The sequence below is a fragment of the Chenopodium album genome, chromosome 7, assembly GCF_948465745.1.
Source record: "Chenopodium album chromosome 7, dcCheAlbu1.1, whole genome shotgun sequence".
Classification (NCBI taxonomy): domain Eukaryota; kingdom Viridiplantae; phylum Streptophyta; class Magnoliopsida; order Caryophyllales; family Amaranthaceae; genus Chenopodium; species Chenopodium album.
In genome coordinates, this window is record NC_137840.1 from 65,962,415 (window position 1) to 65,976,146 (window position 13,732).

General features: G+C 32.0%; 1 protein-coding gene across 2 annotated transcripts; it reads right to left on the reverse strand.

Moving 5' to 3' along the window:
• Positions 1 to 2,761: 2,761 nt before the first annotated feature.
• On the reverse strand, positions 2,762 to 8,673 carry LOC145638115 (PLASTID TRANSCRIPTIONALLY ACTIVE protein 6, chloroplastic-like). 2 transcript variants are annotated; one of them, XM_081689070.1, is made up of 6 exons: positions 8,157 to 8,673; positions 7,715 to 7,783; positions 6,644 to 6,748; positions 6,312 to 6,431; positions 3,123 to 3,212; positions 2,762 to 2,987 (listed from the first exon to the last, which is right to left on the reverse strand). In XM_081689070.1, exons 1-6 carry the CDS (start codon positions 8,631 to 8,633, stop codon positions 2,871 to 2,873), a joined length of 978 nt encoding a protein of 325 aa, XP_081545196.1. In that variant the 5' UTR covers positions 8,634 to 8,673; the 3' UTR covers positions 2,762 to 2,870. The 2 variants fall into 2 exon arrangements, with proteins under 2 accessions (XP_081545196.1, XP_081545197.1); XM_081689071.1 differs by lacking the exon at positions 6,312 to 6,431.
• Positions 8,674 to 13,732: the final 5,059 nt, after the last annotated feature.

Here is a 13,732-nt window from a genome sequence, read left to right on the forward strand (position 1 = left end):
AGTTTCAAATAATATTTCCAAAATAACGATGTAGAAGTGTCAATTCCAATTAAATTGATAGAGATTTTGGCCTAAATGTGAAGTTACTATGAACACATTCATTAAAAAAAATGATGTGGAAGTGTCAATCTATCTATCTGTATAAAATTTATACTAAAATTTATACTGAAAGACAAGCGCCTCAATGTGAGAGGATGACAAATGTCACTCTCTTATTGTCTTATCTTATGTATAAAATATATCTATATAATTACTGTTTACATATTCAAGCATAGTTATTTTTGTTAAACTACAAACATTAAACGCAAGTTTCTATACATGCATAAGATTTTCATGATTTCCTAACATAAATATTGATTTAATTTTTTATAATAAATATATACTTTCCAATACTACAAATAATCCATAAAATCTTTCCAATCTTTATTTATAGTTAAGTTAAAGAATAATAACTAATTTGAAGCAATATGATTAAAGTGGCATAATTAAGAAAACAAATATTTCGTATTTTGAAAGGCTAATATTGTTTTTTTTTATGAAAATTAAATAAAATCGATAATATTTAGTTTGACGTCAATTATGAAATCAATACAAACATTTTTAAAAAAAATCAGATGTACAATAAAATATTGTGCACCTATTATAAAAGCTACCCTGTAATGAATGAAAGTGATTTATGCTTTATTGATAAAAGTTACCCAGAATAGTCTACAAGTTATCCTAAATTCAATTCAAGTAATCGGATGAATACAAAAGTTTTTGATAAAGATACAAAATAGTGTAAAAATTACTTTTATCGTTTGTTGTACTCCTTGACAAATACTGAATGCTGAGCCGAAATGTTGTCTTGGAAAAAAATACATAATCTTGAACATAAATTTAATTTTAATCGGCCTTTCATTTTCTATACAATGTTTTTTACAATGACCTTTTGTTTTTCTTGCATTAAAAAAAAAAAAAAAAAAAAAAAACAATAACCAATCTAAACAAGAAGAATAAAAGTTAAATTGAATTAGACATTTGACGGAAAAGGGATAGATATAAAATGTATTATAACTATTACTCATGTTTTAAATTGTAATATTCATATTAACAATGCTATTACTTATGAATTTTTTTTTAGAAAAACTAACATTTTGATTTAAAAATCGTGCATTGCTCATGTACTATACTAGATATACAACAATCATGTGCAATAATTTATGTTGTTTTATACATAATAATACTTTTAACTATAATAGTATGTGTATATAATATAATATTTTTTATAATATAAAAAAGTATATGTATATAATATAATATTTTATAACACGCGTCCTCCATATCAAGTGTAGTCCCAATCACCACTACACCAATTAGTTGTTGGTGTAGTGGCGATTGAGACTACACTTGGTAGGGAGGACCTGTGTGCTCCCCTGCAACAACAATCGGAAGGGGAGTAGAACCTAATAACCTAGAACTGATCCTCAAATCTGGATTAGCCCAAAGGGTGAACCGGATAGAACACCCAAAACTCAATGCATATATGACGGGAATTAACTTATCCTTTATCTATCTTATACAAAACTCCAAAGTCTAATTTTTTTTTTTTTTCAAAATATGATAATAACATTTGTAAATTTTTGTTAATATGAAAGATATAAACCTATCAAAATGTATATATAGTTAAATTGTTTAATAACTTATATCGAATGCGTAGTTTTATTAAAATTATTTGCATGTAATCATTAAATGTGTTGGATGTTGTGTAGCTATGCAATGTCCAAAACTTTAAATGAGCGACTTTGATTTAGTGATTGTACGGTAAAAAAAATATTGACTTCGATCTTGAAATCTAATAGTCTAATAAATTCTAAATAGAAAAATTAAAACAAAAGGAAATGAAAATAGTAAATGGCTTTAAATATTGAAATAAACACAACCTTTTAAATCAATTTAGCGAATTCAAGAGACAATTTTAAGGCATTTAAAATTAAATGAGGGAAAATGTATGTAACAAGAACATTTTTAGATATATAAATGTCCATGCACTATTATAAGAGTTTTGTTAATCTTTTTATAATTAAGTTAGGGATAAATCTTAGTAATATATACTCCGTATATTTTATTTATATAAAACTATCAGTATTCATACCTATATACAAAAAGTATTTGTGTCATATACTATATTTAATCAGTTGTTGGATATATATATGACTATTATATAATATATAGTTTTTGGCACAATGCTTAACTTAGGAAAATATATGTTCTGGTAGGTCAAATATAAGGTTATTATTGTGTCTATAGATTTAATGAGTGCGACGGGTAAATAAAACATGTATATATTAGATTGATTGTAACTACTAATGAGGATGGTATGATAAGAAAAATTTAGTTTTTTCTCAACGGGAGATATAAATAAATTAGTCCTTCTTATATAGCTATGTGGAGTATTATTTAATTATTTTTCAATTAATAAAATAACATTATAAAAAATTAAAAGAAATTCAAATAACATAAAATACTATTCAAATAACGTTCCTTTAATTTTTTTTTTTTTATTGACCATTAGTACAAGTCCTTTAATAGTAAATGAATTACCTTTGTTTTTATTTTTATTTTTCCTACGGCTTTAATAATTTGATTTATAAACCGTGCATCGCACGGGCACTATGCTAGTTCAAATTAAATTGATAGAGATCTTGGCCTAAATGTGAAGTTACTCTATGAACACATTCATTTTCTGGGTCTGGCTAATTTGGTAGTACAACATGACAACTTGACTATTTAATTGAGTTTCTATCATAAATAATAAGTGATCTGCAATGTACATTAGTGATTACTAAGGAGAGTTACAAATCATGCCTGCCTTGCTAATGGAAGAGGTTCTAGATCCAATTCGATATGCTGAAATCACGTAGCTTCCTTAAATGTTTCTCCATGTCTTGCCTAGATTTTGTCCACTCTTCCCGTTCTATAACAGTGGTTGGATCGTCTCTTTGATTCTGCACCATACATCAGGTAAATTAATTAGCAACTCCCAAATACGGGGTATGCAGGTTTAACATGAGATGATTCAAAAGAGGGGGAGGGGAGATAAAGAGAGGGGGGGGATGTGTTATCAGAATAAGGATACTGACCGCAGGAATTATTTTGAAGGAGTTCCCGTTATCACGTATGACAAGCAAGTCATCCTTTCTGTCCCTCTTTCTCCCTTCTGGCACTGTGACCTAATCAATGGAAAGACCCAATCAGTCAGCAAACTCATCAATACAAGAATATGATGGAGCATGATAACAAAACAGAACATAGGAATACCCTCATGCACACATAAAAAATGCATGTAATTAGAGCATAATGATCACACTAAGACTGCCAAAGTTATCAATCATACCAAACTAAGCCCAAGGAGGGAGAGATTAAGCATGCAGGAAAGAACAGCTGATATGTATACTTGGAACACATGGACAACTAAACCAATGTTTCTGAAAAATGATAATGGCCGTGGTTTCTCAGTTTAAAAAAAATGTAAAGAACTAGAAGACCATGCTGTGGACAGCATGATGATGAAGATACAAAGAAAAATACTATAGCAGGATCCTAGAGGCTTGTGTCATACAACCATTCATGTTACGATTAAAACGAGTGTGAAAATATGATGCAATATGGATATAGCGGAAAAATGAAAGGCCAAGCTGGATTGTTAAAAGTATAAATTGCCAAATATGATATCTTTTTTTTTCAGCCAATTTTGGTTGAGTTAAAAAGTCAGAATCAAAATGATGGTCACGGAAGGAAACAAGAAGACAGAAGCAACTGGCAGAGATTTAAAGAATGGAATGGAGAAGCATTATCTTGGCAGGCTTGGAACTAATGAAACCATTGGAGCATCAGGGCATCAGAATGCAAAAGCAGTGGGTTACACTTCTCCACATTGATTACAATCTAACTCAATAAATGCAGTACAGTACAGCAGTAGCAAGGCCTATAGATAAAATTTTATCATTTAATAGAATTAGAAGTTTCCCTAGAGTGTATTGAAAAGAAGCATGATCCATCAAGGGACAGAATTCAAATGCATAACCAAATATTAAGTCAATTAGGGACCTAATAGGTGCTGTGATTTCCTACTGCAGATGTAATCATCGAGTGTTTGATTGCTTGTCTTCCTATAGTACTAAGTAGATGATAATTATTCTGGTGTATTATTGCAGATTCATGATAAAGATAGCACGTAATTTTATGGGATTTCAAAAACACTCAATGAAGGGAGAGGAAGTTTACATGGCGATATTTGTAATGGTTCTTTCACTTCTTTGGAACGAGGATGTTATCTTCAATTTATATTAGCAGTACATAGTAGACTACAACAGCCAATGTTCCCTTTAACATGGGGGAAGAATCACAATAGAGCTAGAGATGCAGGAGCAGCAGGACTACATAGCCAATAATCTCTCTAGTACAATTGTACAGAGAGCCTCCTCCTCTTACATGCAAGAAATTGAAATTGACAGGCCATATATTGATAAATGCAAAAAAAAAATTTAACTACTACTAGAAAAACTGGTGGACGTGATATAGTCAAAACAGACAAATCATAAAATGAAAATTTAAGTGTAAACTACACCCTTTGGTTGAAAGTTGACCCATAGTCCAGGGTCAAAGTGGGGAATTTAATAAACTACTCCATACTAATCCGTATTATTTTTATCTCTTGACCGCATCAATTATGATTCTAAAGGTTAGAAATAAGTTCAGTGAGCAGGTAAACAAGCAGAAAACATAAGTATCCAAGGGTACTGACTAACATCAATTAGACAAATATGTATATCCCACTCGCCAGAATGTTCTAAATAATACATCTAGTTACATAACCTATCTATTCTTCCTCTCCTATACACGATTACTGCCAATATATATATGTATCTGTTCCATCACACCCATGGAGTCCATTCCTGCAATCCATCATCACAGTTACTCCCTCAGCCCCCTTTTGTTTGACCCAGTTTCCTAATCGATATGAAAGAACATCACTTTACTCTCACATTCACTATATTTGGTCCCACCATTTCAGTGTCCTACCAATTTGGTCCATTATCATCTCTACTCGACCTAAAATGAAGGAAGTAAAATGACCTAAAGAGAACAAGCACAAGGGAAGAGATTACAAACTAAATGCTCCAAACGAGTGACAGCTTCCAACACCCTTCTCATGGGTTCATTTCTCATCATGGTTACGCCAACCCGGGATAACTTTCTCACTTCTCCAATGTAGATGTTACATACACGCAAACACCTCCATTTCTTATATAGATCTCATGACAAGAATGCTCTCATAAAGCCATTTTTATTCATGTCATAAATGGATAAACAAGCTTCCAAACAACATCCAGTGCAGTTCATGACAAATAAACAGGACTTTTTTAAGAAAGAATTATTCAAAATGACAAAATGTAAAAGGTAATACTGGTAAATTGGCAATGACTATTAAGGCCACACAGCCAGGCCTTTTGGACTGATGAGGCAGTATATACTGTGACTGCTAGTGCGTGGTAGAAAAAGTGGACAGAACTTATAGCAGAAAGCAATCACCAGACTTGGTCAATCTTCCATGTGCTTCTTGTAATTCCCAGCACAAAGGTCAAACCGTAATTTTAAAAGAATCAATTGCACAACACCAACAAAAATTCTATTTTAAAAAAACCCAACTTCAGAACTTCTAATAAAATTTGCACCTTAAGGCTTTTAAACTCTGAACAGTAAATCATCGCGTTCAATGTGTGGGCATAATTCGCATAAGATAACTGAAGTTCCTCCCATACAAGGCATACATCCTACCCATACAAGGCATACATCCCCAAGGTAAAAAAGGTGGAAGGAGGGAGGGGGAGAAGAATCACAAAGTTCCCACAAATTTGTTACCCTTTTTACGATTTTGTTTCCTATTATCCTCCCCTGCCTCCAATGCTTCTTTTAGTTCATCTGTATGATCTAATTCTTCAAATTTGACGCCTCGTTCATTTATTATCTTATTTACAATTTGCTGGTATCGACCCAAAAAAAAGCAGCCCAATTAGTTGCTAGGAAGATTTATCCAATTAATCTTGGCATCAACATCTATACATGGTTGAAAATATGCGGAGTATTGAATTTTACACAACTGCCCCAATAAGGATCCTACTGACAGTGAGGCAGGTGAATCAGATTGTGAGGAGGTGTAGCCCATATGCATCATGAGTCTAGTACACAGGAAACTATTTAAATTTCCGTAGATAACTTTTAGCCACAAGTGTAAAGAGCTAAAATAAAGGATAAAGGATAATCCTTACCAATACTTTTGCACGTGTAATAGACTTTGTTCTTGAATCGATAACATATATCTCCTCGAAATCTAAAACAAATTCCGGGTCGTTTAATCTCCTATTTCTATAATGTTTTGTCAGGAAAACCTGAAAAATAGCCAGATAATAATCTCATTAAATGACATTTTTGGTCAGCTAGCAAGTACAGGACAGGCTGATCACAATTTTTGAAAGAAAAAGATAACATATATACCAAGTCTCCACCACATATTCACAGGCATTAAGTAATTGAACTTGGCTATAGCCATGCAAACAAAAAGTGGGGAATTGATTTTAACCAAAAAAAAAAGTCCATTTACCTTCGAGACTTCTCGCTCAGATTTATACATTGGATCTCGAGGGGCATCAATTGGTGGTTCAGTCACATTGTAGCATCCATAATCACTCTTTGCACATCGAATATACTGCACTTTACACATAATTACAAAAATAAGAAGATGATATACTAAAATATTGGTTTACACTTGCAAAAAGATCACAAACAAAAAGTAAATCAAATTATCATAGGCTCGTAGCATAGAATATAACCTACTTTATTGGAAATAATCAATTTTCTCTCTAGTTTCACCAAAGATGAATATAGACTAAGGAAACAGCCGAGAAAGCATCAAGCATGCTAGCCTAGTGACCTTTTAGAATTGATTTACTCGACCTGGTTAGCTTAGGTTAGTGGAGCGGATTGTTAATTTCAACACATGCTAATGACCTTTCAAAGGTGATCTACTGGACCCAATAAGCTTAGGTTACAGGAGTGGCATGTTTAATTAAGCTCACAAATTACGACCTAAAGAGTTTGGGCCCTTGATAGTTGAAATTTTATGGTTATGGGAAGATGAACATTCGAGAAATCTACCCCCCACCACCACCACCACTTGCATAAACAAACCAAATTGTAATTTTTGTCCCTTTGAGCTAACGTTGAAGATGGGAATCAAGGCTATGAATTCAAGTCTACTTACTAGAAAAGGGTTCCTTTAAAAGGGAATGTGACTAAACCTTGCCAAATGCCTTTAAATGTGGTTTAGGTAGATGATGTTGTTAACATAAATTTAGACTGCAAGAGACTAATTCATTTCTTATTTAATTTAGTTTAATTTGACAATGTAGGCCATTTTGATGTCTAATGGTTGAATGAGAATAGTCTCTTTGTAAACGTTGGGGAACAAGCGACTAGACTTTAGAACTTCCACTTTGGCATTGTAACACTATACTACATAAATCTAACCCGCTCTGGAAGCAATGGGATAGTGGCTTCCATTTCAGTCTAATAACTGAGATACTAAGCATTTCCAAATTCCACCAATACATTTATATCGCACAATTGACTCCTCAAACACATAAATTAAAGTAGCCAGATGAAACAAGCTAACCTTATCAGGCATGGGAGCCAGAACTTTGGGAATTGAGTAAACATCTGTGTCTGGTGGTGTAACATACATCTGCAGAAAACGTCAAAGAGTAAAGTTACAAAATTATGACAAATTCACAAATGAGAAACATCAAAAATGTCAACAAACTACTATTAATAAGTATAATAACAAATTATGAAGAACTTCTAACCAAAAAAATTCAGCAATCTCACAAATACATAATCAACAGCAAACTCTCCATCAATTTAACTATAAACCCAGAAAATTCAGCAATCTCACACATACATAATGTCATAATCAACAGTAAACTCTCCATCAATTTAACTATAAACCCAGAAATTCTCAAAAAATGTAATGTAATTATAAACAACATATGCATCAAATCATTTACTAAAGTTCATAATTTTAAGAATTAAAACAAGACAAAAACAAATTTCTTTACCTCTCTAAAATCATAAACATCATTATCAGGATCAGGGGGTTTCCGAATAAAGAAATCACAATCAAACAAACAAATCTTATGAAACTCCTCTTCATTAATCCGATAATCAACCACCAAATCAGAATCCCTTTCTTGAGTATTAACAAAATTCTTACTCTGAACAACCTGAATAACCTCATCATCATTCATCCCAACAGAAGAAACAACCCCAAGTGGTTCATATTCAACATCGAAATCCTTCTTGTTATCGACTTCCTCCACCTCCTCATCGTCCATTTCGTAGTCATCTCCTCCGCCATCGGCGTCGCCGTCATCGGAGAAAACCCGAAAGTCCCGGAGTTTGAGAGGGGTGAAGAGGGGTTTTGGGGAGAGGAGAGAGAAAGTGGTGGAGAGGGGAGGAGAGAGAGTGGAGAGTGGGAGGAATGGAGGTTTTGGAGGGAGGAATTTGGTGGGAAGAAGAAGGAAGGTGGATGTCATGGTGAAGAGTTTGAGAGGTTTTAGGAGGGGATAAGCAAGAGAGTTGGAGTGTCAAATTTAGGAGTACTTTCAAAATGGGTCATTTTTGGTGTTTTTTTATTTGGATAAATCTAATCAACGGGGTACAAAGGGTTTTTATTTTTTTTTATTTTTTTTATCTGCCTTGTAAATATTGCAGTGCTGAAAGGTGGACTAGAGACGTATTTGTTGCACGGGTTATAGATAACATATTTCCCCATGACCATCGCTGTAATACCCTAAAATTTTCTATTTTAAGTTTCGGGGACGAAACTTGTTTTAAGGAGGGTAGATTGTAATACCCTAAACTTTTCTATTTTAAGTTTCGGGGACGAAACTTGTTTTAAGGAAGATATATTGTAATACCCGAATATTTTATGATTTTATATTATATATTTTATTAAAAAAAAATAGTTATTTTTATTTATTAAATAACTTTCCTAATCTCATATTTTTATTTTAGAGTTCGAAAAGTTTTAAAACTCTATTATAATTTAAATATGACTCTTTATTTTAAAGCGTAAATAAACTACTTTAACCCTATTATTTATTTGTACAGCCGTAAGTTTTGGTATAAAAATTCTTTTTTTTCATGGGCTTATATCTAGCAGTAGCCATAATTGCCATGAATTCCTATAATATGTATTATCTTCATGATAACTCTTGATTAAATCCATTATTATCACTTTTCCCCAAAAGTACAAGTTTTGTGCGTGAGATTTAATTGTGATGGTGGAGTACTTGTGCGTGACTGCGTGAGTTGTTAATCGTGAATCGGTAGAGTATGGTGCTTTATATTGCTTAATTGTTTTTAGAAGGTAATCACACGAACCTATTTGGAGATGTTTGTATTACTAGCATATGTAATCACGCATGGCCCCTTGGAGTTGTTTGATCACAATAATTATTATATGTAATCACACTACCTTAATTAATTTTTTTGACTTGTTTGATTATAAATTGTTAGTATTAATTGTATTCCGTATTATTATGTGTAAATTTTATAATTTGTGAATTATATATGATCATGATTTATACGTATATGATTAGTGTGTGGTATTATATGATTCTAATTGACGTATTATTTTTATGGTATTGATTGATTGTGTTATTTTTCTAGGGTTTTTAATGTTGTTGTTTCTATAGGGAGTATTGTTTTATCGAGGTTTTAGGGTTGTTAGTGCATAGTATTATTTTTGGGTTGAGATTTGATTACATTTGGGTAACTAGTATGATTGCCCTACAAGAGTTGAGATATACTACGATTGAATCGAGTTCGAATTATTATATTATTTGGGAACATGTGCCGATATTGAGATATTATAAATTAATTTGTGAATGGTTATTTGATCGATGTATGAGATCAAAAGTTTGAGAATTATTATTTTGTTCTTGGTTTGAGGCTCGGCGTTATATAACTTAGTCCTTGGCTTGTTGGTAAGAGGGTAATAATCATGAGTTAAGAATGAGGTACAATCTTTATTTATTTTTCTATGGTCCCCTACAGTGGGAATTGACCCGTATGTGGTCTGGTTCAAGGTGTTTTCTAGTTATTGGGGGTATTCAAGTTTTTATACTTGTTGGTTTTATTCGAATTACCCATGTCCAAGGCTAGGTATAGAACAATGAGCATGACACACTTACGGGATAGAGAGTTGAGTAAAGGTTTGTATTATTATTCGAGGTTGGGTTTGATAAAGGTTATTTTCATAGTACAATGTGTAATGTAGTTTCGAACTACATTGTTTAATTGATATATTAATGTTAATTATTGTATTATACTCTATATTCTGATATGTGGTGATATATGTGGTGATTACTCAGCTTTTGCTGACGTGTGTGTTATTTTGTTGTGCTACTCGTGTTTGCGGCCATGTTTTTTTCTTATGGTGGCCCTGCGACGATCTATTTTGGAATTTGTCCTTAATGGTGAGCAGTCAAGATTGTTTAAGCAGATTGATCAAGTACTCGTAGCTAAAGGAGCTCAAGTGATCGATTAGTGTTTTTATATCAAGTTTGTAAAGTTGTATAAATAGCTCACTTAGAGTTATTGGGTTGTAATTATTGGGATTTTTGTAAGCCTTAACACTTGACAGGTTGTTGAGTGTGGCGGTAATACCTCCGATTTAAGTGTATGCTTCCGCAATTTTATTTAAAGGTTGTTTATTTTTCCTTTAATTCTTATTTATTTTCAGTTAGTAAATCGGGGGTGTTACAATCGCCCTGCAAAAGAGTGATAAAATTATAAGAATCCGTAAATATTAAAGGCGAATGTATGTTATGATTTGATGCCCGACCCATTATAAGGCATACAAACAAGCTTAGGCTTCCGAATGGAGAGATGAAGTGCGTAGCACAAAATTACACCCTCCGGATCTTTATTATCGAGGCACTAACTCATTCCTCCTTGTGTTGTGTCTTTGCACCACACGCCATCAATCTGAATTTGAACCAAGTTCAAACTTGTGAGGTTTTTTCCTACATGGGCTACATAAAACTTCGGCAAGGAGCAAACCCTCATGAGTAGAAGAAGAGGGGGAAGCTTCTATAGCAGCATCCTCATCCATAAAGATAATATGAGATTGTAGGATGTCAGAAATTTATAATCCAACTGGTTGTGTAATAGGTGTATCAGGATTAAACACCCTGTTGTTAAATAACCAAAGACCCCAAAGAGTACCAAACGAAGGTGCTAATGCTGGGACTCAAAATCCCATCATGACTAATGAAAAGTTGATATAATCTTGAATCCAATATGAGAGAGAAAGATATCCATAAACTTGTGAGTGGATGGCCAAACTGCCACCCCTCCATGTTGTTCTTGCAATATTGCAATCCCTAAACAAATGGTTAAAACCTTCGACAAATGTACTACAAAGGTCACAGGACATTTTCGGAATTGAGACCCCCTTTGCTGAAGTTAGGGCATGTTCTCTTCAGCTCCAATCAGTTCAGTTTAATTCAGTTCAGCTCCAATCAGTTCAGTTCAGCTCCTAATTTCCCTCTCTCATAAAATATCCATTTCAACTCTATTTAGTTCAGTTCAGTAAATATGAACAAGCCCTTAGGCCTGGTTCTTTTCACCGAACTTTTGAAATTAATTTTTATGAGCTAAAATTATTTTTACTAATTCTCAATCATAAGTTTTTTTTTTTTTTTAAGTTGTTAAATTTTACCGAATAAAAAAATTATTTTTACTAAATTGAAATTAACTTTGCTGAACTAAACTTTTTTTTTTATTTACTGAAGTTAAACTATTTTTAATTATTTATTGTTTTAAGGTGAAGATAACATGACTTTATAATAATATAATAAATATTATAATAATTGTATATTCTGTAATATTTAGAGGTGTCAAAGGTCGTTTAGTACGGCTTTGTACAATTTGAATCATAATGCTATATTTTTTTAAAAAACTTTTTCTATATAGAGAAGCACAGTTGTAATGATTAAGATAAAATTTGATCTTATATCGTGACTACCACCCTTTAAGAATCTAGCAAGCTAATTTAGTTGATCATCCACATGTCGATTCATAAATGAGTTATAATGTATTTGGGTCTATTCACATACAAGGACATATTTAGACTTTCAATTGGGGTGCTACATACTCGTACAAGTTCAATCAATATTGGGTAGCATATTGTGAGAAATAAAATCAATTACATGTATAATTGATTATAGACTTTGTTGTCGAGTAGGTTAGATTAGTTTGAATTGATTCAGGCTACTTTTGACTTTCGAATGAATACGGTTTAAGTTACTAGCGAGTCGTTTTAGTTGGGCCAAGTTGGATATTAAAAGCAATGTGTTAAGGTAAATTATCATTTACTTATTTATTTATTTATTTTTTTTAAATACACTGTCTTAATAATATTGTAGAATTGTGTAAAAATAGTTGGGTATTGATTTTAGATATGAAATGCTGTTTTTCAAAGTTTAGAAAGACTTGAAACTAGCCTGATAATCTAATATAAATTATGCATATAACAAAAATTTTTTTGCATGCGACCGAATGAGTTAAGAAACAACATCATGTAACTTTTTTAAATTTTTTTTTTTTTTAATCAAGAGTGAACTTTTGATTAATGTAAGTCTAATAATTAGTGACCCCCTATGTCCCTATGTGTTTGTCTTGTTGCATTTTTGTGAGTTAAATTAAAAAAGCTTTGATTTCAAATTATCACTAATCTATTATAAATTGTTAAAAAAAATCTTGTGGGATCTTTTTAAATTTCTTTTTAAATTAATTTTAATGTCAACTTTTAGAATGTCAAAGTTTTATAAATTATATATAAGCTAATTTGGAGATATTTACATATTAAGACGTGTCTTTAAAAATTGTGAAAAGTATAATAATGAGTCAAACAAATGAGGACAATGGGAGTAGTAAACTATGACTAAAAGTTGGTTTCGTGCTATATCCATCCTTTATTTTAAAGGTGTTTGGTAAACTAATTGTTTGATAACTGAAAAGAATTACAAGAACAATATAATTACAAATAGAGTTAGCAAATTTGAACTTGCAACCTAATATATAAAGTCCCTCAATCTTAAAGTTCTTTACGGCAAAGAAATGTCTCATTGGTTGTTCCTAAATACCATGCATGCACTTTGTATTTGCTTGTTTGTTTTATAAAACAAATTAAAACATGAGATAATGTCATCATTTTTTAAGTGGTGTGTTTTTGGCATGTATTAAGCTATCTAAATTTTATCTTTAAGTATTTATTTTTATAATATTAACTCGATAATAAATACGGAGTATAATTATATGTGTTAATACTTAATAGTATATATCAATACAGGTTATGTTGAAGTGTAAATTTTTCGAAACAACACATGTAAGTGTCCTACATTAAGAAAATAAGAGAAAGTTAAATAGAGTAGTTTATAATTTTTTTTTTTTTTTTTTTTTTGGGGGGGGGGGGAAGGGGAATATTCCTCTTATTGTCGTATGGTTTTGTAATGTAACCTCATTGGACTTAAGATTTGGTCCAATATTATGGGTAACTCGAATATGAGGGGAGTGGGGGAATATTGAGCCCATGAACAAATCCACACCTATGAACAAAATAAGT